Genomic DNA, 15,000 nt, shown 5'->3' on the forward strand with positions numbered 1-15,000 from the left:
AGCAGCTTCTAGGATGTCCCTGGTAGGCACGCCTCTGAGAAAGGCTGTTGAAGTAGATGCAGCCTTGGTGGAGTGAGGTCTGATCCCCTGGGGGATAGGTGTTCCATGGTGCTTATAGCAGAAATGAATGCAATGGCTTATTCATTTAGAAAATGGTTTGTTTTGAAATAGCCTTCCCCTCTGCCCCTGCAGCAAATGTTACCAGCAGTTGTTCCAGATTTTCTTTGAGGTTTAGTCCTGCCCAAGTAGAATCTAAGTTGTCTGTGCACATCCAAGGAATGCAGAATCCGTTCCCCTTTGTTCTGTGGATTGGGAAAGTAGGTTGGCAAATGAATGGGCTGATTAAGAGCCACGCTGGATACCACCTTGGGCATGAAGGATGGATTGGTTCTGAGTGACACCCTGTCCGCATGAAAGATGATGAAAGGCTCCAATGCCATAAGGGCCTGTAATTCAGATACCCTTCTAGCTGAAGTGATTACTAAAAGGAAAGCTGTTTTCCAAGAAAGACATTTTAAGTCTGCAGTAGCAGCTGGCTCGAAAGGAGGTAGAGTGAGTTTTTCCAATACAAAGTTAAGGTCCCAGGCTGGGGTTGGAGCTCTCCTGGGTGGTCTCAATTTTTTGGCACCTCTGAGGTACTGATTGAGCAGTGGATGAGAGAAGAGGGGAGGCTCTGTGTTATAATGAGCTGAAATGACTGAGGCATGGATTTTAATGGAGGAAAAAGACAGGCCCTTGTGAAGAATCTCAGTTAAGTATTGTAAAATCTGAGGTAAATTGGGCGCTGCTGTGCTCATCCCTTGAGATTGGTTCCAGGCACAGAATCTTTTCCATTTTTCAGCACAAGATTTTCTAGTACTAGTCCTTCTTGCCTCTAAAATGACATCCATCATAGGTTTACTGAGGAATGGTAAGGGAGAGTTTAAGTAATTAGCCAGGCTTCAAGGTTCAGTGTTGGAAGCTGTGGGTGCAGAATCTGGTTCTCCTGCTAAGACAGCAGGGAAGGAGTCTGAGGCAGGTGCCATGGAGATTACTGTGACACACTGCGCAGGAGGGGGTACCAGTGTTTGCACGGCCAGTCTGGAGCAATCAAAATCATCCTTGGTTTGTCCTGTTTGACTTTTAGTAGTACTTTGGAGAGCAGAGGCAGTGGGGGGAAGGCATAGACTGAAAGGTTTTTCCAGCTGAAGGACAGAGCATCCACTTTCCAGGCTTGTTTGTGGGGGGGTGGGGGGGTCCTTGTGCAAAATTTGTCCAATTGGTAGTTCTAGGGGAAGGCAAACAGGTCTACATCTGGGGCTCCCTCATTCGCTTGTCAACATGTTGAAAATCCTTGGTTCCAGTTTCCATTTGTGTGGGTCCATGATGTTTCTGCTTAGTCCGTCTGTCAGTGTATTTAATTTTCCTGGCAGGAATTGAGCTTGTAGGTGCACTTGTTAGCTCAAGGCTGTGTTCCACAATGCCATGGCTAGTCTGCAGAGGGGGTAAGAATGTGTACCCCTCTGCTTGTTTGTGTACCACATAACCGTGGTGTTGTCCTTCTTTACCATTAGCTGTCCTGGAAGAATGTATTTATTATTTTATTAATTTTACATTTGTTAACCGGGCTAGTCTAGCTGGATACATATCCGTTTTCAGTAGAGGCCCGAGGAGAAAAGCTCCAAACAAACAAATTGATCAGTACATGTTCAAATTAGATACAAAATAATGTTACAAAAAAGGGAATACAAATAACATTTACAAAATGAAAAAGATTACATAGATGTTATATAGGACATAGATCATGCTGGAGGTTATACATAGGATTAATTTCACATAGCAATGGAAAGTAGACTGGATCAGGTATAATCCTCATTGTTATTAGGAATGAGAGACTTTAGAGATCTGGATAAGAGAAATGGGCTAGGAAGATGTGGGACTCGTGGGGTAGGAGATATGTAGTTAGTCAGGTGCACGACATGGGCATAACCATTGTGTTGTGAGATATTCTTTAAGGTTGTTTTTGAATTGAGTGCGTGAGGTTGCAAGTCTTAAGTAGTTTGGCAGGGAGTTCCACGGCTTGCCGATGGAGTTAGCATAGAGGGCATCCCCACCTGAGTTCTTAGCTTTAATGGTTAGGATCTGGGTACTGTTAGATGATCGAAGACTATTGAGGTTAGAGTACTGAGTCAGAATGCTGCACAGTGAGGGAGTTTTATCAGGATGGTTGATTATTTTGTAAGCTTCGGTGAGTTGGTTAAGTTTGAGGAGATTAGGCAGTTCCAGCCAGCCAAGGTTCCTCAAGTTAAGACAATGGTGGGTTCGATAAGGGGAACCTGTTATAAATCTAGCAATGTGGTTGTAGGCAAGAGAGAGCATGTTAAGTTCACGTTTATTGAGGAAAGAGAGAATGTAGTCCTTGAAGGCTGTCAGAGCATTCTGTAAAGCTAACATTTCTTTTTGATTGATATGCAGGTGCATTTGACTTGGGTTCCATTTGCCCTGAATGCACTTCCCGGACCAGGTGAGCACCCCATGCATAGTCTGATGCATCTGTTGTTAGGGTTTGGGCGGCAGGGGGTGGTGTGAAATGTAGTCCCTTGTTTTAGTGGCAGGCCTCTGCCCACCAAAGGAACTCTAGGAGGAGGCAAGGTATGACAGCAATCGTTGTTTCTAGGCTGTGAGAATGTTGAATCCATAGGCTTTTTAGATACCACTGCAGTTTCCTCATATGCAATCTTGCACATGGAATTAGAAGAATGCAGGAGGCCATGAACCCCAAGGCTTGCAGTATTTGTCTTGCAGATAGCAGGGTTTTTGTGGCCACTTGTTTGAAGTAGGTTGTCAAATGAATTTGCTTTTCTGGTGTGAGGTAAGCCATCTGGGAAGTTGTATTCAAGCTTGCTCCTGGGAATGTAATTTGTTGACAGGGTACCACAGTTGTGATTTCTTTTCATTTATGGTGTACCCCAGACAAGTTAGAACTCTTTTTACAAAGGCCAGATGATTCAAAAATTATGTCCAGGCTTTCTGCCTGAATTAGACAATCGTCCAGGTATGGGTATATTTGAATACTTCTTTGCCTGCAAAATGCAATAACTGGAGCTAGGCACTTCGTGAATACCCTGGGCGCAGTAGATAAGCCAAAGGGCAGTGCAGAGAACTGATAGTGCATGTAGCCTGCTTTGAAGCTTAGGTATCTTCTGCAAGATTCTCGGATTGGGATGTGCAGGTATGCTCCTTTTAAATCTCGTGTTGCCAACCAGGTGTCTTTGCCTAGCATAGGAAGTAGGTGGTGAAAAGTCAGCATCTTGAATTTTGGAATCTCCAGAAGGTCCAGGATTGGATGCCATGATTTATCTTTTCTGGGTACCAGGAAAAGTCTGGAGTAGAAACCTTGTCCCTTTTCCTCTTCTGGTACCAGTTGAATAGCCCCCATGCTTAAGAGAGAAGGTACTTGTTTTTGAGCCTCTGCCCACTGATTTGGGGGTAGGTCCGGCCACCCACTTGGCGTTGGCAACGTGTAGAAGTGAAATCTATATCCCTGGGATACTATATTTAAAACCCATTTGTCCTGGGTAATGAGTTCCCAGTTCTTTGCATGAAGAGCAATCTTTCCCCCCAAAGGGGCAGTCAGAAGATAAGTGTTTGGAAATTTTAAAAGGAAGTCATTGAGACAGTTTACCATGGGGGGGGGGTGTCTTGTTATTCCCAGACTTGGAAGTGGAGGCCCCCCACTGCTTAGTTCTGAGAGTCTCCTGGGACTGAAACCTGGGGTTTTTGCTGTGTCTGGGTTTTGCTTGAGAAGACCTGGAAGGGGCTGGAAAGGACCAATTCTTAGAAGGCAAGTGCCTACTAAATCTAAGAGGCTGAACTTGTAAAACATTTTTAACACTTTGCATAGATTTAGCTTTATCTTCCATCTTTATAAGAACTTCTTCAGCCTTGTTGCCAAGCAGGCGGTCCAGATTTAAAGGAGCATCCAACAATTTAGCTTTAACATGATCAGGCACAGATTGCTCCTTAAGCCAAGCATGCCTTCTAAGTACAGACCCAGTGACAGCAGCCCTGCAAGAGGCCTCTAAAGAATCAAAACCACATGGCAAAGTGTGTTTTCCAACTTGTTCAGGAGAATGCATTAAATCCTGTAAGTCTTTATTTTCCACACAGTCAGGAATCAACATTATTTTCTGTTTAAGTAGTCCAATAACACGTTGCTGATATTTTAACATATGAAATTGGCAGTTCAAAGTTCTAATTGCCAAAGTTGCTGAAGTATAAACCTTTTTTCCCCATCTATCTAGCGCCCTGGAGTCTCTATCAGAAGGGGTAGGATTTTTAGCAGTAGAAGCCTTAATGCCCTTGGGCCGCTGTGAAATAGTCTCTGGATCTGCAATAGGATTTTTGAAAAGGAACTTGTAGGACTCTTGTAGTATCTGTCAGGTTTACTGGGAGCAGGAGGCAGGGAATCAGGGTCCAAACTGGATTCAGAGAAAGCATCATCAACAATGTCTAGTACAGGAGGAATAGCCAAACGGCTAAGCTGAGGTAGGAGAAGGAAATCCTTAAGCCTCTTTTTTGAATCAGAAAATTCCTGGCTTTCCCAGTAAAAATGCTCCCTTAGAGTATGTATGGTTTCCCCAAAAAAAAAAATCCTCAGGAGGGGAAGCAGAGGGAATAGAGTCCTCTGCATCGGAATCCTCATAAGTAGGTAAGGACAAATCCAGGTCATCAGAAGAGTCAGAAAAAACAGAATCCTGATCAGAAGATTCATAATCAAGCTCAGCCCTAGGCCTCTTACGGGGGGGGGGGGTGGGGGGGCTACCCCTGATTCGAGTTATTAGATCTTCAGCCATTTTTATCATTTGTTTTTTAGGCATAGAGGCCTGAGCATGTGGCATGGGTGTCGGTTTCTTAGACATGGATCAAGATTTAGACCTTAGTAATGAAGGAGGCGTTGATTTAATATGCAAGCCCTTAGGCCTGAATACATCCTCAGAAGCCAGTGCCTGCACAGCGGCTCCGGACCCATCCAAGCTAGAGACATCTGCGGGTTCCATAGATGAAGTATCTCTCGGCATACGGGACTCCGAATGGGTCTCAGTAGAGGCCTGCGAATTAGAAGTAGCAGGTATCAGGGGCTGCGAAAGCACCTCACTGAGTACCGGCGAATTGGCGACTGGCTTAGGAGAAGTGTCGTCGGCAGTTTTGGACCTCGGTGGCCTGTCTCTGTCTTTATCTTTGCATTTTTTCGGAATCCCAGTAGTCGGATGGCTAACCAACGACATTTCTGGATAATTAAATCGGGAACCGAAATATTTAGAGGCAAAAATATACAGACGACGGATAGTGCGCTGATTAAATAAAGCACAAAACCGACAGCAAGGTACGTCATGGTCAAGGCCTAGGCAAGGAATACAGTACGAATGAAAATCTTTATGAGGCATTTGCTTTCCACAAGTAATGCAATTATTAATTTTTACTGACATCAGAAAGGAGCAAGAAAAAGTTTCCTCAACGGGGTACTTAGCTTTTAGTTGAAGACTTAGTTTCTGAAACTCGAAAACGAAAATTTGAGGAGTCGGCCGACTGGCACTTGCGAAATGCTTCTGCTTCGGGCACCGCATGTCAAGAAAGACTGATGTAAAGGCATCGGCTGCATGTTTTATACCTTTGATGACCTGACGTCATGGAAGAAGGGACAGCAACCGACGCAGGACCCAAGACTTTGTTAATCAGGCCGACTGAAGGCAACCTGCAAGCAGATTACCCAAATGTAGTGACTGCAACAATGAAACACGAAGAACATCTGCAATGCAGCCATGTGAACCTTTACATTATAAATGCGTATACGAACACAAAATGCAAGTAAAAACACCATTCTAATGCCATCTGACTTGCCAAATTACAAAGTATCAGACTGACAGATCACTACTGAGAAAAAAGTATTGTCAAATGACAAGTATGGAGTCAATATATAGCAAAGCACAAAAAAGAACATAACCCAAGCACAATTAAAATGTAGGTTAAGGTGTTAACTAATAGCAATACCATCAATACACATATATATTTTCAAAAATGCATCAGCAAGTAATATTCTGAAAACTCTTAAAACTTTACCTTTCAAGCCTACCTACAACAAAATTTTCTTTGCTCATGTTAAACTTCAGGTTGGCAAGAAACTTTAACCTAAGAGCAAATATTCCCTTGAAGTCAGATCTGTGTAAACTATAAACTATCATTAAAACTTAATTTATTGGGGTATATCAGCACAGACGCTTAAAATGAATCATTTCCATGTGCTTTTCTTTTGTTTTTATTTTTCCTTAGTTTTGAATGCTTGCAACACTATTGTAACACCACGATGGCTCAACATTTGTATAAACTGGGCAAGGTGGTGTGTGTGTGGGGGGGGGTCTCAAGGGCCTCTGCCTCCTTTCACTAAAATACTTGCCTCCCACACCTGAAAAACCATCAGAAAAGTAACAATGTAGAATTTTAACATTCTTTTTCAAATAAGATTCAGGAATACTTTTTAGGATCCCACATTTGTGTCTGCTATGCGCTTCAAGATTTGATAGTTTTTCATGTAGCAATTTAAATGTTTTGCTATGGTTATCAACAGATGAAAATTTTCTCTTTATGTCTTTAATCTACAATACACAGCTTGCAGCTATATCCCTCCTTTTACTCCATTTGCGCACTATATATAATATTTTAATCAAGTTTACAATCAATCTGTATAGCACTTCATTTATCAGAAGCAGAGCTTTTTTTCAGGTCTTCATCTGAAAGCCAAGAATCACTCTTGGTTTAGTTATTTACCTATTCTGTCCCCCTTCTTAAAAGGGAACAGATCAATTCATCTGAATTTCTTATACCTAAGGTCTTTAGCTGTGCGTGTGGTACAGTATTGTGGACCACGAGCCACACATTCCATTTCCACTAGAAGCTGTACGACGTATATGTGACACTTGCCTCAAATATTAAACATTTTTTTGTAGAAATGGCTTATAATGTAGCTCTATGATTGTTGCTCTATTTGGATAACCCAACTTGTCAAGTTTAAAATGCCTACTTTAATTAGATTTCTTTGCAATTGCGTGTGAAACCCTGCCGCGTGAATACTGCCATCTTCAGGATTTGTACACAAAAGACACTTTTACTATCTTTGTAAAAATACATGCAAACTTTAGAAACTTTCTTAAGAGAACTATCTAAAAGTCCTTAAACTGAACTGAAAAAAGCTTACTTTACATCTCCCTGAGTATAAAGCAAATAAGAAAATTAAACCTTTAGGCCCTATTGGCCAAGTAACTTTGCCCATCTAGACTACCTTAAGATGCATTTAGCTGCGCTCCTTTAACACCAGCCTTTTTTCATTTCCCTCAGACATATGCTTATCCAAACATTTACGTCATGCTAGTTTTTACTGCATATTTTTTGCTGATATATAATCAACATGCAATAAAGCTTCTGTGTTAACTAACTCAGTATTATTATCAAGCTGCAAAATTATAAATCTTTTATGGAGAGATGTTTGGCCCAGGGGGAACCATGTTACCCACTTTACTGGAAAAAATCCCCAGATATGTTTCCAGGCGCATTAGATTTGGTTTGTTCAGTCTATGTAGATCACAAGTGCAGCTGCCTTGTTTTTTGGGGCTAGTTAACTTCATTACAAACAGAGTGGTAACTTGAAAACCAAGTATACAAAACTTACCATAGTTGCTAGGAATAAGGCCAGTCCTCCCTTTGCATGTTCCCTTCCACCAGTTTGTATCAGTCTAGAAGAGAAAATGCAACTTAAAATAGTCTTTACAAAAAACAAATTAATATTAATTCTATGTAGTCTAAATAAAGAATATAGAGTCTAACATACAAGTTCATTGGTAGGTACTAGGCTAGCTGCCCTTGTGGGCCATTTTAAGACTAGTTAATTTCCCTTTTAGAAGTGAGACTCAAACCTTGTACACACCTTAATTGTTACACCAACCCCCAACCTTGCCAGAATCTATCCCTGTATAGCTTGAACCTGTGATGTAAAGACCTTAACAACTAAACCACATTAGTGATGTATGAACACAATGTTTTATTTACTCTGAAGTACTAAAAATCAAGTAATTCACAAGCTTGAACTGTAGTAGTATATCTACAAATTTTAAATGGTGTACGGTCAAGTGAGTATTCGAAAGACATGTGTTGAATGGGCATGCCTTCGTTGAAGGTTGGGCACGGGCTGGGAACTCGACACCATAAAAACCAACTGCCAATCATTAGCGAACCAGAGTTCCACTGTGGCGACCCCTAACCGGGAAAAGCCAAAAGACAAACAACACATAAAATTTCATGAAAGATGCATCACCTCATGGTTTACTTCATACTTTTAATGCATTTACTTACTATTCACTGATGCAATGTCCCCGTAAGCACCGTCCATTTATGTGGAAGGTTTGGAGAAAAGTTTAAGTTATATTTATTACCTAATGCATTAATTAGAACACTAACAAATGTACTGCTGAATGAGTAGAGGAGTGAATTAATATATTACACTAGTAAATGTAACACAGTAGTAATGTAGACAGTAAAGCAAGAGTAATGAAAAGGAATTGCCTAGACTTCAAACAGCATAGCACATGACAGAATTTGGCAAATTATACATCACTGATGTGTCAAGAGATGTTGAATACAGAAAAGCAGGAGATTTGCATTGTTAACAGGGATTTAGCAGACCATGTACATGGGACAGGAAAGTACAGCAAAGTGTACTGGATGCAAATAAACCACTACATAAATAAATAAGTGCAAGCACTATCAGAGGCTGAATGCGAAATATAACAGATGGATATGCCCTGACAGGATATCAGACATAGTTGGGACTGAATGGTGCATTTCCAAAAATGGTATGGAAAAATGATACGGATTGGTAGCTATGCACAGACAGGGACAGGAGAAAGATAATTTTGTAAGGTTTAAGAGGAAGATGTGATGGAGTGAAAGGTGGGAAATAGAATGGCAAGTCAGGTAAGCACATATATGCTGTCATTATAAAGCAATTACTCATCACAGATGTAAATAAAGGGAAACGTTTCAGATTATTGGACTGTGTGTCAGCAGCTCATGTAATAGCTTTTCATAAAAAAAAAAAACTTGACATTATTTATACATGACCAACATTATGATGGCAAAGTAGAGCAGAGAATAAATGAATTAAAAGGAAAGTCATGTGCATCTTTCACAATTACAGCCAAAATGCTGTAAAGGAAATGTATCCTGTGGTATGCCGATTGTAGAAAATATTTATCAGTTACTAGAATTCAATAATGTGTAGCCTTACCATGTCTGTAACATAAAGAATGTCCCCTTCTTCAAAATACAGCTCATCTGGCTGGAATAAATAAAACACAAACATGGTTACTGCAACATTTGAAGGTGCAAATTTCAAAAGAAAACAAATTTTACTTGGTAATTTGAAAGTATTGATGTACAAATGTTTTAACACACACTAGTCAACAGCAAAGTCAAAGGAATAAACAAGATTCTTACAAACATGCCACTTATTTAAATACAGCTGTAGACAGAGGATTTCTTTAAACATTTTAAAAGCCACAAACTCGCATCAAAAACAATGACGAAAAATATCAAATATCTTATCCAGTTTATTCTGATGAAGCCTAATGTTTACAGTATAAATTTCTTAACTAGAAGAAAGTACAGTTGTGTACACTTACCATAAATGTAGATGTTAGAGTGTATTCACTGTTGCAGTCATTACACTTGGGTTATCCTGCTGGCAGGCTACCCTCAGTCGGCCTGAATTCCAAAGTCTAGATCCGGTGTCGGTTGCTGTCGCCTCTTCCCTGACGTCGGTGCGCCAGGGTATAAAACATGCAGCCAACACCATTTTCTTCAGTTTTTCTTGCCCCAGATGTCAGGTGCCCCCAAAATGGTAGGCTAAAAATATGCCAATAAAACATGCATGCACCAAAATATATAATACCTTCTTCTACAAGCAAATACACCACATAGGTTGCATAGATTAGAGAAGTGCAGATAAGTTCCAGCAAAGAGATGGGGGATGGTGGGTGGGTAACCTGGACTGCAACAGTGAATACACTCGAACATCTACATTTATGGTAAGTGTACACAATTGTACTATGTTCTTCGTGTTTCACTGTTGCAGTCATTACACTTGGGTTGAATCCCAAAGCTATGGTTGGGAGGCTGGAGCTAAATAGCATTAGGAGCGGCTATGAGGCCCTGCAGAACTGCAGTGGCAAAGCCTGCCCTGGTTTTAGAGTAGAGTGGTAAATGATAGTGCTTTGTAAAGGTGTGCATTGAACCTTGTGATCCTGCAGCATATGCCACTAGTAGTTGTTCAGTCTTTCTGAATGCTTTGGTTCTGTTCAAGTAGAAGCGTAGCTGTCTGTGTATGTACAAATAATGCAGAATTCTCTCCCCCTTATTCTGTGGGTTTGGATAAAAAAGTAGGCAGATGAATAGTTTGGTTAAGGGCCACACTGGACACTACACCTTAGGCATAAATGTCGGGTTTGTCCTCAGAGAAACACTGTCTGGATAAAAAATGATAAAAGGTTCCACAGTCATGAGTGCCTGTAGCTCTGAGACTCGTCTTGCAGAGGTTATTGCTAGGAGCAGAGCTGTTTTCCAAGATAAAAACTTTATATCAGCTCAGCTGTAGCGGCTGGCTCAAAAGGAGTCAGGGTAAGTTTTCCAAGACATAACTGAGGTCCCATGCAGGTATTGGTGATCTCCTTGGAGGCCTTAAATTTTTGGCTCCTCTGAGGTACTGCCTTAGCAAAGGATGAGAATAGATTGGTGGCTCTGTATTGTAATGAGCCGAAATGGCAGAGGCATGAATTTTAATTGATGAAAAGGATAGGCCTTTGTCCAGCATCTCAGTTAAGTATTGCAAAATCTGAGGAATATTTGGTACAGATGTGTCAATTCCTTGTGCCTGGTTCCAAGCACAGAATCTCTTCCATTTTCCAGCGTAAGATTTTCTGGTACAAGGCCTTCTGGCCTCCAAAATGACATCCATCACAGCTTTAGTGAGAGGCGTGTTTTCTATGACTACATTATCCGCCATGCTGCCAGATTTAAGGTCTTTAGTTGGCTGTGCAGGATCTGATTGTTTTGTTGGGATAGTAGATGAGGTATTTGAGGCAAGGCCCAAGGCGGACATTGAGACAAGTTCCTTAGGATTGGGGGCCAGTCTGGGGCAATCAGTATCATCTTTGGCTTCTCTTGTCTGACCTTTAGGAGTACCTTGGGAGGAGAGGCAGAGGAGGAAAGGCGTATACTGCTAAGCTTTTCCAGCTGAAAGATAGGGCATCCACTTTCCATTGCTCGTCTGTGATAAGTCCTTGTGCAGAATCTTTTTAGTTGGTAGTTGTGAGGAGAGGCAAATAAATCGATATCCGGACATCCCCATTTCCTTGTTATCATGCTGAAGACTTGTGGATCCAATTTCCACTCGTGGGGATCCATGAGGTTTCTGCTTAGTTTGTCTGCCAGAGTATTTATCTTTCCTGGCAGGAAATGTGCCTGCAGATGTACTTGGTAAGTCAAGGCTGTGTCCCACAAAGTCATGGCTAGCCTGCAAAGGGGGCAAGAATGAGTGCCTCCCTGTTTGTTTATATACCACATGACCATGGTGTTGTCTGTCTTATCAGTAGTTGTCCCGGATGAAGTAGGTCCTTGAAGGCTGTCAGGGCATTCTGAACAGCTAGCATCTCTTTTTGATTGATATGTAGATGCATTTGGTTTGCGGACCATGTCCCTTGAATACATCTTCCTGCCATGTGGGCCCCCCAGGCATATTCTGATGCATCTGTTGTTAATGTCTGCCTGGCTGGGGGTAAAGTGAATGGCTGTCCCTTGTTCTGGTGACAAGCCTTCGCCCACCAGCAAAACTCCTGTTGCAGGCAGGGAATGAGGGTAATTATTGTTTCCAGGCTGTGGCAATGAGGGTAATTATTGTTTCCAGGCTGTGGCAGTGTTGAGTTCAAACACTTTTTAGGTACCATTGAAGTTTTCTCATATGCAGTCTCGCATATGGAATTAGTAGAATGCAGGATGCCATGAAGCCCAAAGCATGCAGAATTTTTCTTGCAGATAACTGGGCCTTTGTTGCCAACAAGTTGAAATAGGTAGTCAGTTTCCTTTCTTTGTCTGGTGTGAGATAAGCCATCTGGGCAGTTGTATTTAAGCTTGCACCCAGGAATATTATCTCTTGAGAGGGTACTAGTTTTGATTTCTTTTCATTGACTGTGTACCCTAGGCCTGTTAGAAATCTCTTTACAAACGCCAGATGCTGTAGTACAATGTCCTTGTTCTCTGCTTGAATGAGGCAGTCATCCAAGTAAGGATATATTTGTATTTCTCTGTCTGCAGAATGCTATTACTGGTGCCAGGCACTTTGTGAAGACCCTGGGCGCAGTAGATAAGCCAAAGGGCAGTGCAGAGAATTGGTAGTGCATTGAGCCAGCTTTGAATCTGAGGTATCTTCTGCATGTTTGTCTGACTGGGACATGCAGGTATGCCTCTTTTAGGTCTAAAGTCACAAGCCAAGCCTTCTTACCCAGCATGGGCAGAAGTTGCTGTAGAGTCAACATTTTGAATTTTGGTATATCCAGATATGTGTTTAGAATAGATAGGTCCAGTATTGGTCTCCAGGTCTTGTCCTTTCTTGGTACCAAGAACAGTCTTGAATAAAATCCTTGTCCCTGCTCTTGCTCTGGTACTTGTTGAATGGCCCTCATGTCCATGAGGGATGAGACTTGCTTTTGTGCCTCTGCCCATTGAGGTTTTGGTAGGTCTGGCCGACCGTCTGCCCTTGGCAGGGAATGAAAGTGAAACTTGTAGCCCTGTGACACTATGTCTGAGATCCATTTGTCCTGGGTTATTATGTGCCAATTTTGAAAAAAAGTGCTAGTTTTCCCCCTAAAGGTGCTGCCAGAAGATAAGTGCTTGGCGCAGGCAGGGTGAAGTCATTGGGACTGTTTCCTGTAAGGCTGTGATTTGTCTTCCCCACTTTTGGAGGTAGAAGCACCCCATTGTTTATACCTGTATGAACCTTGGGGCTCGGATCTGCCTCTTGGGCGTCTGTATCTGCCCCTTTGTGGTCTGTCTGACACTGGAAAGGACCAATTCTTTGTAGGCCTGTGTCTGCTAAATCTTGGAGGCTGTACCTTTAAGAAATCCTTGACTGTTTGCATAGATTTAGCTTTATCCTCCATTTTCTTTAATACCTCTTCTGCTTTAACACCAAACAAAGTATCATGCTGTAATGGAGCATCTAATAATTTTGCTTTAACATGATCTGGTAGATTTTGTTCCTTTAACCAAGCATGCCTCCTAATGACAGAACCCGTGACAGCGGCCCTGCAGGAGGCCTCCAAAGAATCAAAACCACATTGCAAAGTATGCTTTCCAACTAGCTCAGCTGCATGCAATAAATCCTGCATTTCTTTGTTTTCTGCACATTCAGAATTTATCAACATTTTCTGTTTAAGCAGTGACATAACATATTGCTTTATATTTGAGCATATGAAATTGGCAATTTAAAGCCCTTATAGCCAAGGTAGCAGAAGTGTACATCTTTTTTCCCCAATTTGTCCAGAGCCCTAGAATTCCTGTCAGAGGGGGTTGGGTTTTTTGCAGTGGAAGCCTTGACCCCTTTGGGGCCCTGAGAGATAGTTTCAGGGTCAGCAGCAGGGTTTTTGAAAAGAAATTTGAGAGTCAGGGACCTTGTAGTACCGGTCCGGCTTAACAGGAGTTGGAGGTAAGGAGGTAAGGAGTCAGGGGTCAGACTGGACTCTGAAAATACATCATCTAAAACACAGGTGGAATAGCTAGGGGCCTGTGTTGTGGGAGTAAAAGGAAGTCTCTGAGCCTTTTCTTAGATTCTGAAGAATCTTGGCTCTCCCAGTGGAAATGTTCCCTCATGGTATGTAAAGTTTCCCCAAAAGAGTAATCCTCAGGAGGAGAGCTGAAGGGATAGATTCTTCAGCATCAGAATCCTCATAGGGAAGAAGAGAGTATTCCTGATCAGAAGAGGAATCAGAAGAAATGGAAACCTGATCTGAAGATTCATATTCTGTCTCTTGCCTAGGCCTTTTATCAGGAGGGGGGTGGGAACCCCTGAGCAAAGTAATTAAGTCTTCGGCTATTTTGAGCATTTGTTTTTTGGGCATGGAGGCCTGATCATGAGGCTGTTGTACTTGTTTATTGTCTTTAAAGGTGCTTTTGTCTTTGCCTTTGTAACTGGAGTCGCTTTAATGAATAATTGAGTAGGTCAGAAAACATCCTCAGAAGCCGATGCCTGCTCAGCAGCTCTGGACCCATCTGACGGAATTGTTTCCGAAGGTCCAATACCCTGAGCTTCCAGCGGCCTAGTCGACTCCACGTGGGAGTCTGTAGCGGCCTGCGAGTCCAAATTAGCAGGCGTCAGGGGCTGCGAAAGCGCCTCACTGAAAACCGGCAACTGGCTTAGAGGAAGCCTCGTCGTCGGTTTTGGACCTCGGATGCCTGTCCTTTTCTTTTTCTTTGCGTTGGCTATCCGACGGCATTGTGTAATTAAATCTTCTGCCAAAATAGTGAAATGCAAAATCGTACCGACGCTCAATAGTGTGTTGGTTAAATCTAGCACAAAACTGACAGCTAGCAACATCGTGGTCAGGGCCTAGGCAAGGAATACAGTAACAGTGAAAGTCCTTATGAGGTATTTGACTACAATTATTAACTTTTTCTGACATCGGTCTGGAGCAAGAAAAAAAGTTTTCCCCAATGGGGTACATAGCTTTTAATGAAGACTTCGGATCTGAAATTCGAACAGGAAGATCTCAGGAGTCGGCCAACCGGCACTTGCGAACTGCTTCTGCTTCGGGCACTGCGCGGCAAGAAAGACTGAAGAAAATGGCGTCGGCTGCATCTTTTATACCCCTGGCACACTGACGTCAGGGAAGAGGCGACAGCAACAGACGCCGGACCTAGACG

General features: G+C 42.2%; 1 protein-coding gene across 1 annotated transcript in view; it reads right to left on the bottom strand.

Moving 5' to 3' along the window:
- The window catches only part of OSTF1 (osteoclast stimulating factor 1), a 625,847-nt gene that overhangs the window by 369,208 nt on the left and 241,639 nt on the right, over positions 1-15,000 (bottom strand). The window contains exons 3-4 of the mRNA XM_044060847.1: positions 9,317-9,367; positions 7,703-7,766 (exon numbers count right to left, since the gene is read on the bottom strand). Coding sequence (XP_043916782.1) covers positions 7,703-7,766; positions 9,317-9,367 — 115 coding nt within the window. The remainder of the gene's footprint in view (positions 1-7,702; positions 7,767-9,316; positions 9,368-15,000) is intronic.

The sequence above is a fragment of the Protopterus annectens genome, chromosome 2.part0 (assembly GCF_019279795.1).
Source record: "Protopterus annectens isolate FY-2018-M chromosome 2.part0, PAN1.0, whole genome shotgun sequence".
NCBI lineage: Eukaryota > Metazoa > Chordata > Ceratodontiformes > Protopteridae > Protopterus > Protopterus annectens.